This window comes from Jaculus jaculus, chromosome 10 (genome assembly GCF_020740685.1).
Source record: "Jaculus jaculus isolate mJacJac1 chromosome 10, mJacJac1.mat.Y.cur, whole genome shotgun sequence".
NCBI lineage: Eukaryota > Metazoa > Chordata > Mammalia > Rodentia > Dipodidae > Jaculus > Jaculus jaculus.
The window spans coordinates 89,850,855-89,866,953 of NC_059111.1; the positions used below are offsets into that span (position 1 = coordinate 89,850,855).

Genomic DNA, 16,099 nt, shown 5'->3' on the forward strand with positions numbered 1-16,099 from the left:
TATTCTAATACTACAGAATGGGGAATGATGATAACTACAACCTTATGAGGTGGAATACAAATCAACGCTCGCCAGGAACACCACAGCCTATGAGTCTTCCTCACTAGTATAGTCACCTCTGGGACAAAACTGCACAGAAGTCTAATCATAACTGGACAAAAGAATGCCAAATAACTAAAAGTGTTAGCTATTTTTCCTGGCTAGACCCAAATTCCCTGTAAGTTTCCTGGAGGCTTCAGTACTTATTTATATATTACCTTTAATTCTAGCTGTACAAGCAGAATAGCTCTCAGTAGCAATGTAATAGAACAAACCACCAATGAATTCATCAATACACTGGAACTGCCTTATCAGATCCTCTATGAATATCACTACTATATGCCAGGCAATGTGCTAGGCACCTGCATACCTATTTTTATTTCATTAGCCATTGAGCTTAAAAAATTCAGGTGGCATATTTACAGCAGACAGAAGTAAACATAACTAAGATGATCAGTAAAACTGGACCCAAAATCTCCAAATAGACTTACCTGAGCAAAACACTCCATAGACCCAATCAAGAAAATCAAGTCTTTCACTAGGTCTGATACTCTCATCCGAAATTCCCCAAAGTCATCAGTCTCTTCAGGAACACCCTCCTGAAATTTCAAATCAGGTAACAATTGGTTTAAACTCACTAAAGGCTTCCAATGACCTTTTTAGTATCAGTGAAGAAAACACCATTAAGCAGTCAAGTCCCAACAAGCCAAAGGTGTCAACATCAGAAGGATATTTTCATCATACTAGGTCCCCCAAACTGCCAAGTGTGTCAAGCCAACTCTCTTCCCTCTACCTTACTGTGAGGGTATATATGAGAATCTTGGGTCATAAACACCTGGATAAAATAATTCATATCATTGAGAACTGTTTGCCTCCTTGTATTTAGATGAAGAAATTACAATGGAAAAGTAAGACAGCTTTTTCAGGTAAAATTACAAAACATATACTTTCAAGTATAACAAAATACTTTCAGGGCTGGGGAAATGGCTTAGTGGTTAAAGTGTTTCCCTTTGAAGCCTAAGGATCCAGGTTCAATTCCCCAGTACCCAAGTAAGCCAGATGCACAAGGTGGCACATGTGTCTGGAGTTCTTGTGCAGTAGCTGGAGGCCCTGGTGTGCCCATTCTCTCTCTCCCTTTCTATCCCTCTCTATCTCAAATAAATAAATAAATGATTTTTAAAAAGGTAAAAAAATACTTTCAAGGGAAATGGTGTCAGTAAATTAGTAGAAAAGGATCAAGTAAGAAGAGCCATTTATATCAAAGCAGCCTCACTTTTATTTACATGCAGATCTTTGAAGAAAGATGTGGTTAAACCTAGGAATTCTCAGTTTAAAACAAAACAAAGCTTGAAAATCATAGCAGGGTGTGGTAACAGATCTTTAATCCTAGCACTTGGGAGGTAGACATAAGAGATCACTGTGCATTCAAGGACAGCCTGGGACTACACAGTAAGTTCCAGTCAGCCTGGGCTAGAGTGAGACCCTACCTTGAAAAAACAAACAAAACAGAAAATGAAAATCATTACCCTAGGGATGGAGAGATGGCTTAACGGTTAAGGCATTTGCCTATGAAGCTTAAGACCCAGGCTCAATTCTCCAGGTCCCACGTTAGCCAGATGCACAGGGGCGCACATGTCTGGAGTTCATTTGCAGTGGCTGGAAGCCCTGGCGCGCCCATTCTCTCTCTCTCTCTTTCTGTCTCTGTCACTGTCAAATAATTTTTTTAAAAAATTAAAAACAAAAAAAAGAATTTGCCTTTCAAGAATGAGGGCCTGAATTTGGATCCCAACAGCCATATACATGGTAGGTGTGGTGATGTGCACCCACAATCCAACACACGGGAGGCAGACAGGCAGAAGGAGCCCTTGAGCAAGCTGACTAGCTAGACTAGCAGAATGGGTGAGCCTGGCTTAATAAGTATAGTGGAGAACAACTGAAAAGGACACCCAATTTCTACCTCTAACTCCACTTACATACGCACCCACACGTGGCATGCACACAATACACCCATAAACATATGAATAACTGTATACTAACACCACACACATATAGAAAATAGTCATTTTTTCTTCTTCTATAGGATTATTACAATAAATTCCTAGGTAAAGAATTACTAGCCCAGCAAGAGTGATTTCACTACAGAGTCTCTCTCTAGCTGGGTATGGTGGCACCCAGGACTTGGGAGGCTGAGGTAGGAGGACTGAATTCAAGGCCACACTGAGGCTGTAGAGTGAATTCCAGGTCAGCCTGGGCTAGAGTGAGACCCTAACTCAAAAAAGAAAAAGAAAAAACATTTTTTTAAGCTTGAAGATTCCATTAGCTCTATCCTCCATATTTTTGGGCTGGAGAAATGGCCAACTTCCTGTGCAAGATGGGCCTTAGGAGGCCAAAGAGACCACTCAAGTTTGATCCCCAGAACCCACATAACAGCTAGATATGGCCATGCACATATGCAGAGGAGCACAGACCTGAGAATGACTGGGCTAGTGAATAGCATGTTCCAGGATCAATAAAACACTCTGGCTCAAATAAGAATGAGCAGGAAGGGTAGAGAGATGGCTTAGCAGTTAAGGTGCTTGCCTGTGAAGTCGAAGGACCCAGGTTTGATACCCCAGAACCCATTAAGCCAAATGCACAAGGTGGTGCATATTTCTGGAGTTTACAGTGGATGAAGGCCCTGGTGTGCCCATGCTATCTGCTTTTTCTCCCCCAACTCAAATAAATAAATCAAGAAAATTTTTTTAAAAATCCACTGGAGAGATGACTTAGCAGCTAAGCACTTGCCTGTGAAGCCTAAGGACCCTGATTCAAGGCTCGATTCCCCAGGACCCATGTTAACCAGATGCACAAGGGGGCGCACAAATCTGGACTTTCGTTTGAAGTGGTTGGAGGCCCTGATGTGCCCATTCTCTCTCTCTGTCTCTCTCCCTCCCTCCCTCTTTCTGTCTGTCACTCCCAAATAAATTTTTTTTAAAAAGAAAAAATTTTTTTAAAAAAAAGGAGCAGGAGTGCAATGGAACAGGCTACCTGACATCTTGCCCTGCCCACCACAGAGAGCCCAGGCAAGTACACAGAATGCTGCATGAGCACATACATGTGCTTACACACACAACATAAACAAGCAAAAAAGAGAAAACAAAAACCAAACAAAGAGGAAAAGGTCTGAAGCAGCAGGGTTGAGTAGAGGGCTCAGTAAATAAAGTGCTTACCATACAAGCGTGAGTACCTGAGTTCAGAACCCCAGCACCCACATAAAAAAAAAAAAAAAAAAAAAATCACAGGCAGGAGCTGGGGAGATGACTCAGCAGTTAAAAGATACTTATGTGTAGAGCCTGGCTGTCTCAGTTTGATTCCCAAGCACCCACAAAATGCCAGACCCCAAAGTGGTACCCATGTCTGGAGTTCATTTACAGTAGCAAAAGATCCTGGGCACACGCATACGTATGTGTGCAAATAAAAAACTTTTTTTTTTAAAGATGGGTGAAAAGGGAGGTAGAGACAAGAAAACCCACCAGAAGCATGAAGCCAGATAGCCTGGCCGGGGGGGGAAAAAAAAAGCAGTACACAAGAAGTTTCCTCAAAGAGGTGCAAGGCGAGAACCAACACACAACAGTCGTCCTCTGCTCTGCACACATGCACAAAGGCACATGTGCGCCAGTTCTCAAACACTACCCCGCAACCACCTACAAAGCAAAATTTGAAGATGCACAGAAGGAAACATACGTGGTCTGGTTCCAGCTGGCAGTGTCGAGCCAAAGCATGCAGCAACCTCTGAATGTAAGCTTTGAAGACGCCATGAATAACCTCATCATTGGTTTTGTACAAATGTTCTCCTAGTCGGTACCAGAAATTAAAGGAAATTTCTACAACCTGTCAAGATAACAGAGGGATGATTTATTTGAATGGGCAATGTAGGAAAAGAACAGAACAAGGTGACAGTTTATTATGGCCATACAGGAAAAAGGCCTACTTCTTGATAACATGTATAGCATTAGTTAAGGAACCAACTTTTCTCTAATAGAGTTGTTATATTATCCTCCTTACAATCATCCCATGTTTGGCCCCAATGTCTACCTAAATGACTAGTTTCATATTCTCTATTCCTCAAAGAACATTTCCAAAAATATATTAAGATTCTAAAAGCAGAAAACAGAAATGGGGAGTCTTTTTAAGCATAGTTTTCCCAAACTCTGAAATAATTTCATTATGTTGAGAACAGAAAATGTCTTAACAGGCAAGCCACCTGTAATTCCCTTAACATTCTTGATTATACTGATATGTCATTTTCACTTGGTGATTGGTTGTCGTTGCTGTTGTTTGTGATAGGGTCTCATGTAACTCAGGCTGGCTGGCCTCCAACTCACTATGTTGTCGACGTTGACCTTGAACTCCAGATCCTCCTGCTTCACCTCCCAACTGCTAGGGTTACAGGCTTGTGTCACCATGCCCAGCCCTCATTTGACTGCTTTCTTGAGTAGGAAAGAAAGAGAGAAAAAAGCTGGGACTTTTCTCATAGCTGATTTTTCATTTGGTACTACTTTTAACAGTAATTGCTATTATGTAGTGCTATGCTTCTTACAATGTTTTGGGTTTTACCCAAATCTAGATAACCTTAAACAACGAAAACAGTATTATTATTATTATTATTTTATTTTTTGGTTTTCCGAGGTAGAGTTTCACTCTAACTCAGGCTGACCTGGAATTCACTATGTAGTCTCATCTCAGGGTGGCCTCAAACTCATGGCGATCCTCCTACCTCTGCCTCCTGAGGGCTGAGATTAAAGGCGTGTGCCACCATGCCTGGCTAGCCAGTACCTTTTATGTGCTAACAGAGTAAAAAAGGGTTAAGACTCATAGGAGCAATCTGTCTAAGAATAAGCATAGTTAAGAGGGACCCAGCTTGGGCTGGAGAGATGGCTTGGTGGTTAAGGTGCTTGTCTGCAAAGAAAAAGACCCAGGTTCAATTCCCGAGGACCCACATAAACCAGATGCAAAGGTGATATATGCATCTAGAGTTCATCTGCAATGGCTGGAGGCCCTGGCATGCCCATTCTTTCTTTCTCTTTCATTCTATCTGCCTCTTTCTCTCTCTCCCTCTCTCAAATAAATACAAAGAGGAACCCTGCTGCTCTTTCTCACTGAGTATTCAAAGCATAACTGTTTAAACCAATGCTCAACTCAGAAGGACTTTTTTCTCACTTCTTTTAGTACTAATAAGAGGTTAATAACATCTCAAAGAAACTCATTTTAAAAATTTTATTTTTTAAAAGAAACTGACTGAGATGGGGAGGGGATATGATGGAGAGTGGAGTTTCAAAGGGGAAAGTGGGGGAAGGGAGGGCATTACTATGGGATTTTTTTATAATCATGAAAAATGTTAATAAAAAATATTTTTGGAAAAAAATTTTATTTTTGACAATTTCATACATGAATATAATGTATTATATATATTATAAATACATTACATTATATATATTACCGCCTTATCCTCCTCCCACTAAATCCCTTCTTCCCAATTACTTCCCTTCCTATTCTCATGTCTTTTTGTAAACAGTCTCACTGTGTAGTCTAGGCTACCCTAAACCCACAATGTAGACTAGGCTTCCTCTAACCCAAGATAGATCCATAAGCCTTACCCTCATGAGTGCTGGCTATTCATATGGGCTAGCACACCTGGATTTTTTTTTTTTAAACATTTTAGCGGGGCATGGTAACACATGCCTTTAATCCCAGCACTTGGGAGACAGAGGTAGGAGGATCGCTCTGAGTTAGTGAATACCAGGTCAACCTAGACTACACCCTACCTTGAAAAAACATTTTATACACACACACATACACACACACATATGTATATATGTAAATTCACTTGCAATCAGAGAGAGAGAGGAAGAATGAGAATGGGTGTGCAAGGGCCTCTAAACACTGCAAACAAACTCCAGATGCATGTGCCAGTTTCTGCATCTGGCTTTACGTGGGTACTGAGGAATCAAACCCAGGTCGTTAGCCTGTGCAAGCAAGTGTATTAACCACTGGGCTATTTCTCTAGCCACTATCCCCACCTTTTTCTTGAGAATAGGAGGTAGAGTCTCAATATGGCCCAGACCAACCTGGAACTCACTATGTAGCAAGCCTCAAACTTATGATCATCCACCTTGGCCTCCCTAGTGCTGGGATTAAAGGCATGAGTCATCATGCCCAGCTCTGTGTGTTAGAAAACTTAGTCCCCAGATACCTATGGTGCTACTGGAAAGGACATGGAACCTTTAGGAGGTTGGGCCCAGTGGAATTGAGTTAGATCATTTGGAACAGATAGTTGGAGGGGATACTGGGAGTCCAGACCCACCTTTTCCTCTTTCATACCTAGCCAGCTTGAAGTAAATAAGCTTCCTCCACCTAGCACTCTATAGGCCTAAAAACAAAAGGGATGGGGTGGGGGGTTGGGGTGATGGACTAATATATCAAAACCTTGAGCTAAAATAAACCCTCTCTAGTATTTAGTTACAGTATGGAAAGCACAAGGTAGTTTTTTTTGGTATTGTTTTTATAGTGGAAAAGCTCTAAAAATGGAACTGGGACAGGTGCTTAGTGGAAAGGTACAGGTTTCCTTTCTAACAGATTATGTGCAGTACCTACAACAGTCAACTCAAAACCAGATACATATATATATATATATCTGTAACAGAAATCCAAATGCAATTTTAAAGTATTATATCATGGGCTGGAGGGATGGCTTGGCAGTTAAGACATTTGCCTGCAAAGCCAAAGGACTTAGGTTTGATTGCCCAGTACCCACATAAGCCAGATGCACAAGGGGGCACATGCATCTAGAGTTCGTTTACAGTGGCTGGAGGCCCTGGCCTGCCAATTCTCTCTCTCTCTCTCCCTCTTTCTCTCTGTCAAATAAATAAATACATAATAAATATAATATTTTAAAATATTATACTATGGAGAAAACCCTCATATCACATTAATTAAAAAGAGCACAATTTCCCAGGAATAAAAAGTGGGGCACAAAGCAATGGAGCATGCATTGTACAATTAGGGGAATAATCCACTCAGCACAGGAGACATACTACCTCATATTGAGGATGCCCTGCACAGATAAGAAGCAGTTCCAGAGTTCGAAGGTCTCCCAGGCCTTGGCCTGGAGTACAAACAATTTTTTCAAGAAAAGTTTCACATAATTCAGTGAAAATACGGCAGTAATTCAGAACTCTGTAAAAGAAAAAGGAATGACAACAACAAGTCAGAAATTGGCACTTTATGTGTGTTACAGACATCATGTATCAAATAAACAGGTTTCTAGCCTAAGGGACATTTAGTGACTATTCACTATACTATACCACAATCTTTGGGGCAATTTTTATCTAGGTTACCTAGTTCTATATAGATAAAACATAATAAGACTTATAAGTCAACTCAGTGTCTCTATTAAGGAAATATATGAATAAATGTTCTATCAACTAGCTGGGCGTGGTGGCACACGCCTTTAATCCCAGCACTCGGGAGGCGGAGGTAGGAGGATTGCCATGAGTTCAAGGCCACCCTGAGACTCCATAGTGAAGTCCAGGTCAGCCTGGGCTACAGTGAGACCCTACCTCATAAAACAAAACAAAAAAAAAAGTTCTAGCAATTACCTTGATATGTTAAAGTTTATCCCTATTCTTACATCTTCCAGCCTTCCCATTTTAAATGTAAAAAATTAGCACATTCTACCTTTCCTGAATACAATTTGCCACTTACATTCAGGTAAGCATAGAAAGCATCTATAACAGTATGGACTGCTTTTATATTCACAGAATTAATAAGAATAAAAACTAAAAGATGAATTACAAAAAGTGACCTAAGCTACCACCAGACTGTAGGCAACCCAGGACTCCAGCATTACATAATTACTCACTTGTCTAAATCTTCCCGTGCCACAGCCATGTGATAGGCAGTCTCCAACGTCAGGACTCCTTGAAACAGCTGCATAGCTAAGGGCAAGTTAGTCTCCACATTCTCAATAGCATAAAGAGCTGAGCATACACAGTCTGAAGCAGCTTCATGGAGGTTGGAAGAGGTTTTATCCTGTTGCTGGAAGATAGTAGGAACACAGATACAAGAATTAGGATCACCATAGTCCAAATAGTAGGAAATCCAATTATAGCTTCCTTCTGAAAATGTTTAATTTGTATTTTTATAATACAGACTCAACTATGAAGCAGAAGTTGACCTTAAACTCCTGATTCCCCTGCCTTCACCTCCCAAGTTCTGGATTATAGGGTTTCATTATCATAAATGTATATACCCAACTGTGAATGTATTACATATATTATCAGCCACAAGGCAATATCTATCAATCTTCTAATACTACTTCCATTTCCAAAGAGACCAAGAAAATTAGACTTAATACTATCTTTACAGTCATAAAAATTATCTATCAAGCAGCATGTGGTGGCACATGCCTTTAATCCCAGAACTCGGGAGGCAAAGGAAGGAGGATCACTATGGTCTTAAGGCCACCCTGAGACTATATAGTGAATTCTAGGTTCTATCCATCTGTCTATCTTGATGGTAGGGTCTAACTTTGGCCTTGGCTATAACTACGTAGCTCAGGCTAGCCTCGAACTCAGAGTCAATTTGCCTGCCTCAGCCTTCTGAGTCTAACTAACCACAAGTCTCTCTAAACTGAATATTACGTTTCAGCCCTAGATTTGTACAGAAATCTTAGACAGAGAGAAAGAATACGAATAAGAGTGTACCAGGGCCTCTTGCCACTACAAATGAACACCATTTTGTGCATCTGGCTTTACATGGGCACTGGGGAACAGGGGATAGAACCCGGGCCACCAGGCTTTGCAAGCAGTCACCTTTAACCTCTGAGCCACCTCATCAGCCTTTTCCATTACTTTTTCAATACTTCCGTACTAGCTAAAACAAAAGGGCCCAACAACTACCAAAGGCCCATACACATGAACATGAAATCTCAGAACAGCAGATTCTTAAAGGGAGGCAACTAAGGAAAGAGCCAATTTTCCCTTGCTCATCAACAATGATGCATGCTAACAAGTGAAGTTTCTGATATTTTGAAGGGAAATAATATTGAATCTAAAACTATACCTAATAAACCCCAACCCCCTGGTTTGTTTTGTTTGTGTGAGATAAGGCTTTGCATTGTAGCTCAGGCTTATCTGGTACTCACTATGGGTACTGGGGATCATAGGCATGAGCACTGGCTCATTAGGTTATTCCTTGTGTTTTAATTGTAGGTATGTGGATGTGTATGGTGTGACAGAGCAGAAGCACACGTGTGTGCCATGGCACACATATGGAGGTCTGAGGATACCCTCAGACATTAGTCTTCTTCCACTTTGCTTGAAGACAGGGCTCTCTTGTTTTTCTGCCAATGCACATGCACCAGTCTAGTCTGCACAAGCTTGCAGACTCTCCTGGTTATTCTTTGCACTGCTGTAAGCGTATTGGATTTACAGTCAGGGCCACTTTGTGTATAGGTTTATCTTAGCGCTGCAAATTTCGACTTGGGCTAATAGGCTTACAAGTAAGTGCTCAGCTATCTCCTCAGCCCCCATTTTATTCCTTTTACTTTCTTTTGTAAGTAGAAGAGATGTTTTCTTAAGAAAAAGAATACTTTAAAAGTATTATTATTTTATCTGTAAGCAGAAAGAGATAGAAGAGAGACAGAGAGAATGGGCATGCCAGGGCCTCCAGCTACTGCACACTCTAGACTTATGTGCCACCTTGTACATCTCACGTTATGTGGGTATTGGGGACCAACCCCCAGTTGTTAGGCTTCGCAGACAAGTGTGTTAACTGCTGAGCCATCTCTCCAGCCCCAAGTGCACTTAAAAAGTATTTTATTCATTTAGTTAGTGAGTTATCTGAGGGGGCAGAGAAAGAATGGAGCCTAGCATGGTGGCTCATGCCTTTAAATATTTTTTGTTCATTTTTTATTTATATATATTTGAGAGTGACAGACAGAAAGACAGATAGAGGGAGAGAGAGAGAATGGGCGCGCCAGGGCTTCCAGCCACTGCAAACGAACTCCAGACGCGTGCGCCCCCTTGTGCATCTGGCTAACGTGGGACCTGGGGAACTGAGCCTTGAACCGGGGTCCTTAGGCTTCACAGGCAAGCGCTTAACCGCTAAGCCATCTCTCCAGCCCGGCTCATGCCTTTAATTCCAGCACTTGGCAGACAAAGGAAGGAATATGAGGTTACCTAGTCATTGTGAGTTTGAGGCTACCCTGACTACAGAGTGAATTCTAGGTCAGCCTGGATTAGAACAAGACCCTACCTTGAAAAACCAAAAGAAAAAAAAAAAAAAGGAACCCCCCCCCCAAAAAAAAAACACCAAGAGAGAATGGGTATGCCAGGGCCTCTGGCCCCTGCAAACAAACTCCAGACACATGTGCCACCTTGTATATCTGGCTTTATGTGGGTACTAGGGAATCGAACCTGAGTCCTTTGGCTCTCCAGGCAAGTGCCCACTAAGCAATCTTAACAGCCCCAAAAGAGTACACTTTGAAGAAAGGAAGTGGGCCAGAGATGGGAGAGACTCAGAGGTTCAATGGTACCCATGCTCATTTAAATTAGGATATTTAGGGCTGGAGAGATGGCTTAGCGGTTAAGCACTTGCCTGTGAAGCCTAAGGACACTGGTTCAAGGCTCGATTCCCCAAGACCCACGTTAGTCAGATACAAAAGGGGGCGCATGCATCTGGAGTTTGTTTGCAGTGGCTGGAGGCCCTGATGCGTCCATTCTCTCCCTTCTCTCTCTTCCTGTGTCACTCTCAAATAAATAACAATTTTTTTAAAAATTAGGACATTTATAGGTCATGTGTCTAGCATGCACTTTTTGTTTTATTGTTTTTTTTAAGATTCATTTTTTTTTATGTATTTATAAGAGGGAAGGATAGAGAGAGAGAGAGAATGGGCACACCAGGGTCTGTAGCCACTGCAGATGAACTCTAGATGCATGTGCCACCATGTGCATCTGGCTTATGTGGGACCTGGAGAACCAAACCGGGGTTCTTAGACTTCACAGGCATGCACCTTAACCACTAAGCAATCTCTTCAGCCTGTTTTTTGTTTTTTTGAGGTAGGATCTCACTCTAGCCCAGTCTGACCTGGAATTTACTATGCAGTCTCAGGGTGGCCTTGAACTCATGGTGATCCTACCTCTGCCTCCCGAGGGCTAAGGATTAAAGGCTGGCACCACCATGCTTGGTAAGAAAACGGTTTTTAAAAAGACTCTTGGGTTGGAGAGATGGCTTAGCAGTTAAGGCGCTTGCCTGCAAAGCCTAAGAACTCATGTTCAAATCTCCAGGTTCCACATACACCAGACACAGAGATGCAAGTGTGCAATGTCGCACATGTACACAAGAGGGCGTATGCATCTGGAGTTCATTTGCAGTGCCTGAATGCCCTAATGAGCCTATTCTCTCTCTCTGTCTCTTTCTCTCTTTCAAAAAAAAAAAAAAATTAATGTGTTCTTTCGTATTATGTGTTATTTAAAAGAACTATAAAGGAGACGTTATAGAAATATAAACTGTGTCATGACTGTGAACCACTGAATGAATGTAAACATAAGTGTATGTAAGTACACTGTGAGTGGGGTCATGTGTGTGTATGCTTGTATGTGTGAAAATAAACATGTGCATGGCTATTTGTACATGACTTTTGATATGTGTAGGTCAAAGACAATCTCAGGAACACCATCTACATTCTTGTGAAACAAGGTCTCTCAATGGTCTGAACTTCACTAATTAGGCCAGCAAGACCACGGATCCTCTTGACTTCGCCTGCCCAGGACTGAGATAGCACCATGGCATTGACGTCGGTGCTAGGGATTGAACTCAGTTCCTCATGTTTACTAAGAAATCTCCCAAGCCTGTCGGTGAAATCTGGATAGAGTCCGTGCAAAAAGTATAAAATCAACATGCTACTTAGCTTCTTTTTTTACCCAAATCCCAAATGTTATGATTCTTAGGTGTAAAGCATGTTCTACATTTTTCCCTCGAATAGTTAAGCATACTTAAGACTTTTAAGAAATAAGACTAAGATTTAAAGCCGGGCGTGGTGGTGCACGCCTTTAATCCCAGCACTTGGGGGGCAGAGGTAGGAGGATCACTGTGAGTTCGAGGCCACCCTGAGACTCCATAGTGAATTCCAGGTCAGCCTGGGCCAGAAGTGAGACCCTACTTCAAAAACCCAAAAAAAAAAAAAAAAAAAAAAAGAAAGAAAGAAGACTAAGATTTAATTTTACTTACAATGGCTATATTTTTTTGTTTTTGTTTTTCTAGACGTAGGGTCTTACTCTAGCCTAGGCTGACCTGGAATTCACTCTGTACTCTCAGGGTTGCCTAGAATTCACAGCACTGGAATTAAAGCCATGAGCCAACACACCCTACACAGTGACTACTCCTGATATAATCTGGCCAAACCAAAATCACAAGTACCACTGAGACATCAACAGATACGGAATCAAAGACAATGACCTGTAAGATCATGATCTGCATCCTAGCTTTACTAGGCTTATGCACTGTGCTACTTCTGAGGCATAAAGAGCAGCAGAAACACACTAAAAGAAATGAAATGACAAGTTATCTCCTTGAAGAACATGCTGTTCTTTTTTTCACAATGACTTTACACCAGCATCATGCTAGTATATTCTAAAACATCCTCACATATCCAGACATAGCTTCTGTGTAAAAGCCAGATATTAAAAAAAAGGAAAAAAAGCTGGGCATGGTGGCACACACCTTTGACCCCAGCACTCAGGAGGCAGAGGTAGGAGGATCACCATGAATTTAAGGCTACCCTGAGACTACATAGTAAATTCCAAGACAGCCTAGACTAGAATGAAATCCTACCTCAGGAGAAAAAAAAAAAAAAGGTGGGCTGGACAGATGGCTCAGCAGTTAAGACTCTTGTCTGCAAAGCAAAAAACATTCAGGTTTCATTCCCCAGGACTCAAGTAAGCCAGATGCACAAGATGGCACAAGCATCTAGATTATGTTTGCAATGGTTGAAGGCCCTGGCCCACCCATTCACTATCTGCCTCTTTCTCTCTCTGTAGCCTAACTTAACCTGGAATTCATTATCACTTGGGAGGCTGAGAAAAGAAGATCTATGAGTTCAAGGCCAGAATTATAGGTCAGCTTGAGCTATAGGGAAACATGGTGGTACGCACCTTTAATCCTAGCACATGGAGGCAGAGTTAGGAGGATCGCTGTGAGTTCGAGGTCACCATAAGAGTACATAGTGGGCTAGAGTGAGACCCTACCTCGGGGTTTTTTTTTTTCCTAAGGACTTACTGAATGCTACCAAGGCAGTAATGTATAAGTAGGTACTATTATTACTTTTAAATTTATTTTACTTACTGAAAGAGAAGCAGAAAGGAGCAGGGGAGAGAATAGGTAAGCCAGGGCCTTCAGGTGCTGCAAATGAGCTCCAGGTGGTGCATGCATCTGGCTTATGTGGATCCTGGGGAATCGAAGCTGGATCTTTAGGTTTGGTTTCCAAGTGCCTTAAGTACTAAGCCATCTCTCCAGTCTTATTTTAATTTTTATTTATTTATTCACAAGCAAAGAAACAGAGAGTATGGGTGTGCCAGAGCCTCTTGCTATTGCAAATGAACACGTTTCATGTGCCACTCTGTGCACCTGGCTTTCTGTGGGTACTGGGAAATTCAAACAGAGCCCACCAGCTTTGAAACCAAGTGCCTTTAACAACCAAGAAGCCATCTACCCGGCCATATTGTTTGGACCTTAACATACAAATCATGTATCTGCATAAGCCTGCCCCTATTCTACTGTTCTATATTTCAAGAGTTAAAACTGACAGTTTTAGTTGGGTTTGATGGCCTCCTTCTACTTCCCAGTTCTTGAGAGAGAAATGTACAAGGCTCAGGAATTCAGGGTCATCCTCATCTTCAAAATGAGTAATAGACTGACTGCTACTTGATACTCTGCCTCAAAAAACAAAACAAAAAAACACTTAAAAAGAGAAGCCAAAACCAGGGAAAGACTTAAGGAGAGGGTATTGTATATATGTAAGTAGATGAACAGATTACTGGGCCTAAGTGAGGTCAGGGGAAGGAATGGGGTAAAGGAAGGGTGGGAGGAGAGTTAATCAAAAGTTTAAGTGTTAGGAATAAGCTGGATGGAAACCTACTTCTTTGTATAATGGTCCACCCAAAAGCCACAGATGATTACTAGAAAAATTTCAGTGCCACACATGGAATACCTTTCAGTGAGCTATTGGCCAGGGAGGTCCCTGATGCCCCAAAACACTACAAGTCATTGCCAAGGTTCTTGGTTTCCCACCAGAACTAGATGGTAAGATCCAACAGCTAAAGACTCCACATGCTAGGGCTGGAGGTCACTAAGAAATCAAGCTGGAGCTGAGCCAGAAGCCTTTTCCTTGTTGACTAGCTATCAGAAAGCTGGAAAGAGCTATGCTGCAAGTATCTCTGTGGGAGACAGAAGTCATCAATGTGATAAACAGCAGTGAACATTGCAAATCTTAAGATTGGTGAGTCAGACCTAAAGTGCAACTGGTACAATAGTGGCATGTCTGTTATGGGGAAACCAGCCACTCTCTAATTGAACTGAAGTCCTGTACCACAGGAGGGGGGATACACACCTGGTACTGAAAACATAGTCAAAAGCCTATGGCGGGGGAGATCATGAGCCCTAGGAGAGTGCTGCCTGCTATTGTCTGGCTAATGTATACACGATGCCCACCAAACTGCCCTATAAGCATTTTTCAGATGACAGTGACCACTAGGAAGACTCAGAAGGCACCATGGTGCTAATACGTGACAGAGAAGTGCTCAGCACTGAAACATCTGTATCATACCTTCCAAGACTCAGGGTCTTGGAAGAAAGAATGTAAGAGCCAAAAGAAGGGTAGGACTGCTTACAATGCAATCTTTGAGACACAAAATGGCCTTGATATCTATGACCTTGCAGTGCCTGGACTTGTAAGAGCTTCCTAAGAGGAAAAGATGATGGCATCAAAATTAGAGAGAGATTAATTGAGAGGGGGAGGAAATATGATGGATGGTGGACTTATGAGGAAAAGTGAGGGAGGGAATTATGGTATGGAAGCTGCCAATAAAAAAAAAAATTTTAGGGCTGGAGAGATGGCTTAGCAGTTGAGCACTTGCCTGTGAAGCCTAAGGACCCCGGTTCAAGGCTCAACTCCCCAGGACCCACATTAGCCAGATGCACAAGGGGGCGCACGTGTCTGGAGTTCGTTTGCAGTGGCTGGAAGCCCTGGTGCGCCCACTCTCCTCGCTCTGCCCCTCTTTCTCTCTCTGTCTGTCACTCTCAAATAAATAAATAAAAATTTAAAAAAAAAAAATTTTTAAAGCCGGGCTGCAAAGATGGCTTAGTGGTTAAGGAACATGCCTGTAAAGGCTAAGGACCCAGGTTCGATTCTCCAGGTCCCAAGCACCCATTCTCTCTCTCTCTCTCTCCCTTACCCCTCTCTCTGTCTCTAATAAATAAATCTTTTTTGTTTTGTTTTGTTTTGTTTTGGTTTTTCAAGGTAGGGTCTCACTGTAGCCTCGGCTGACCTGGAATTCACTTTGGAGTCTCAGGGTGGCCTCGAGCTCACGGCAATCCTCCTACCTCTGCCTCCCGAGCACTGGGATTAACGGCGTGCGCCACCACGCCCGGCAAATAAATAAATCTTAAAAAAAAAAAAAAAAAAAAGCCAACACCAAACAAAAAAGGAAAAAAACTTGATACCTTTGCCTTGCAGTGATGCAACCACTGTCTTGCTATATATACATACATGTCCTGGTCACTGTACAGAAATCTGCAAATTATTACTATGTCCCAGAAGGTTTACTAAAAGTAGAAGTAGCAAGAATACTTTGACAAACAAAAAGTCATTACTTACCAAAACCTCAAAAAGGAGCACTAGTAATTTATTATTAGCCATGAAGTTACTGTCCAAAACTCCCAAGTTAAACCAACTTCCCAAACAGCGAAAGACCTTCATAAGCATTTTCTCATCCGTTCCTGCTTTTTCTATACACGTCATCTT

The 16,099-nt window shown here is 41.9% G+C and overlaps 1 protein-coding gene across 3 annotated transcripts in view; it reads right to left on the reverse strand.

Annotated features, from left to right (window-relative positions):
* The window catches only part of Tnpo3 (transportin 3), a 98,987-nt gene that overhangs the window by 46,493 nt on the left and 36,395 nt on the right, over positions 1–16,099 (reverse strand). For all 3 annotated transcript variants that reach the window (XM_045159967.1, XM_045159966.1, XM_045159968.1), the window contains 5 exons: positions 15,953–16,096; positions 7,940–8,115; positions 7,116–7,254; positions 3,763–3,909; positions 531–638 (listed from right to left, as the gene is read on the reverse strand). In XM_045159967.1, the coding sequence (XP_045015902.1) occupies positions 531–638; positions 3,763–3,909; positions 7,116–7,254; positions 7,940–8,115; positions 15,953–16,096 (714 nt within the window). The remainder of the gene's footprint in view (positions 1–530; positions 639–3,762; positions 3,910–7,115; positions 7,255–7,939; positions 8,116–15,952; positions 16,097–16,099) is intronic.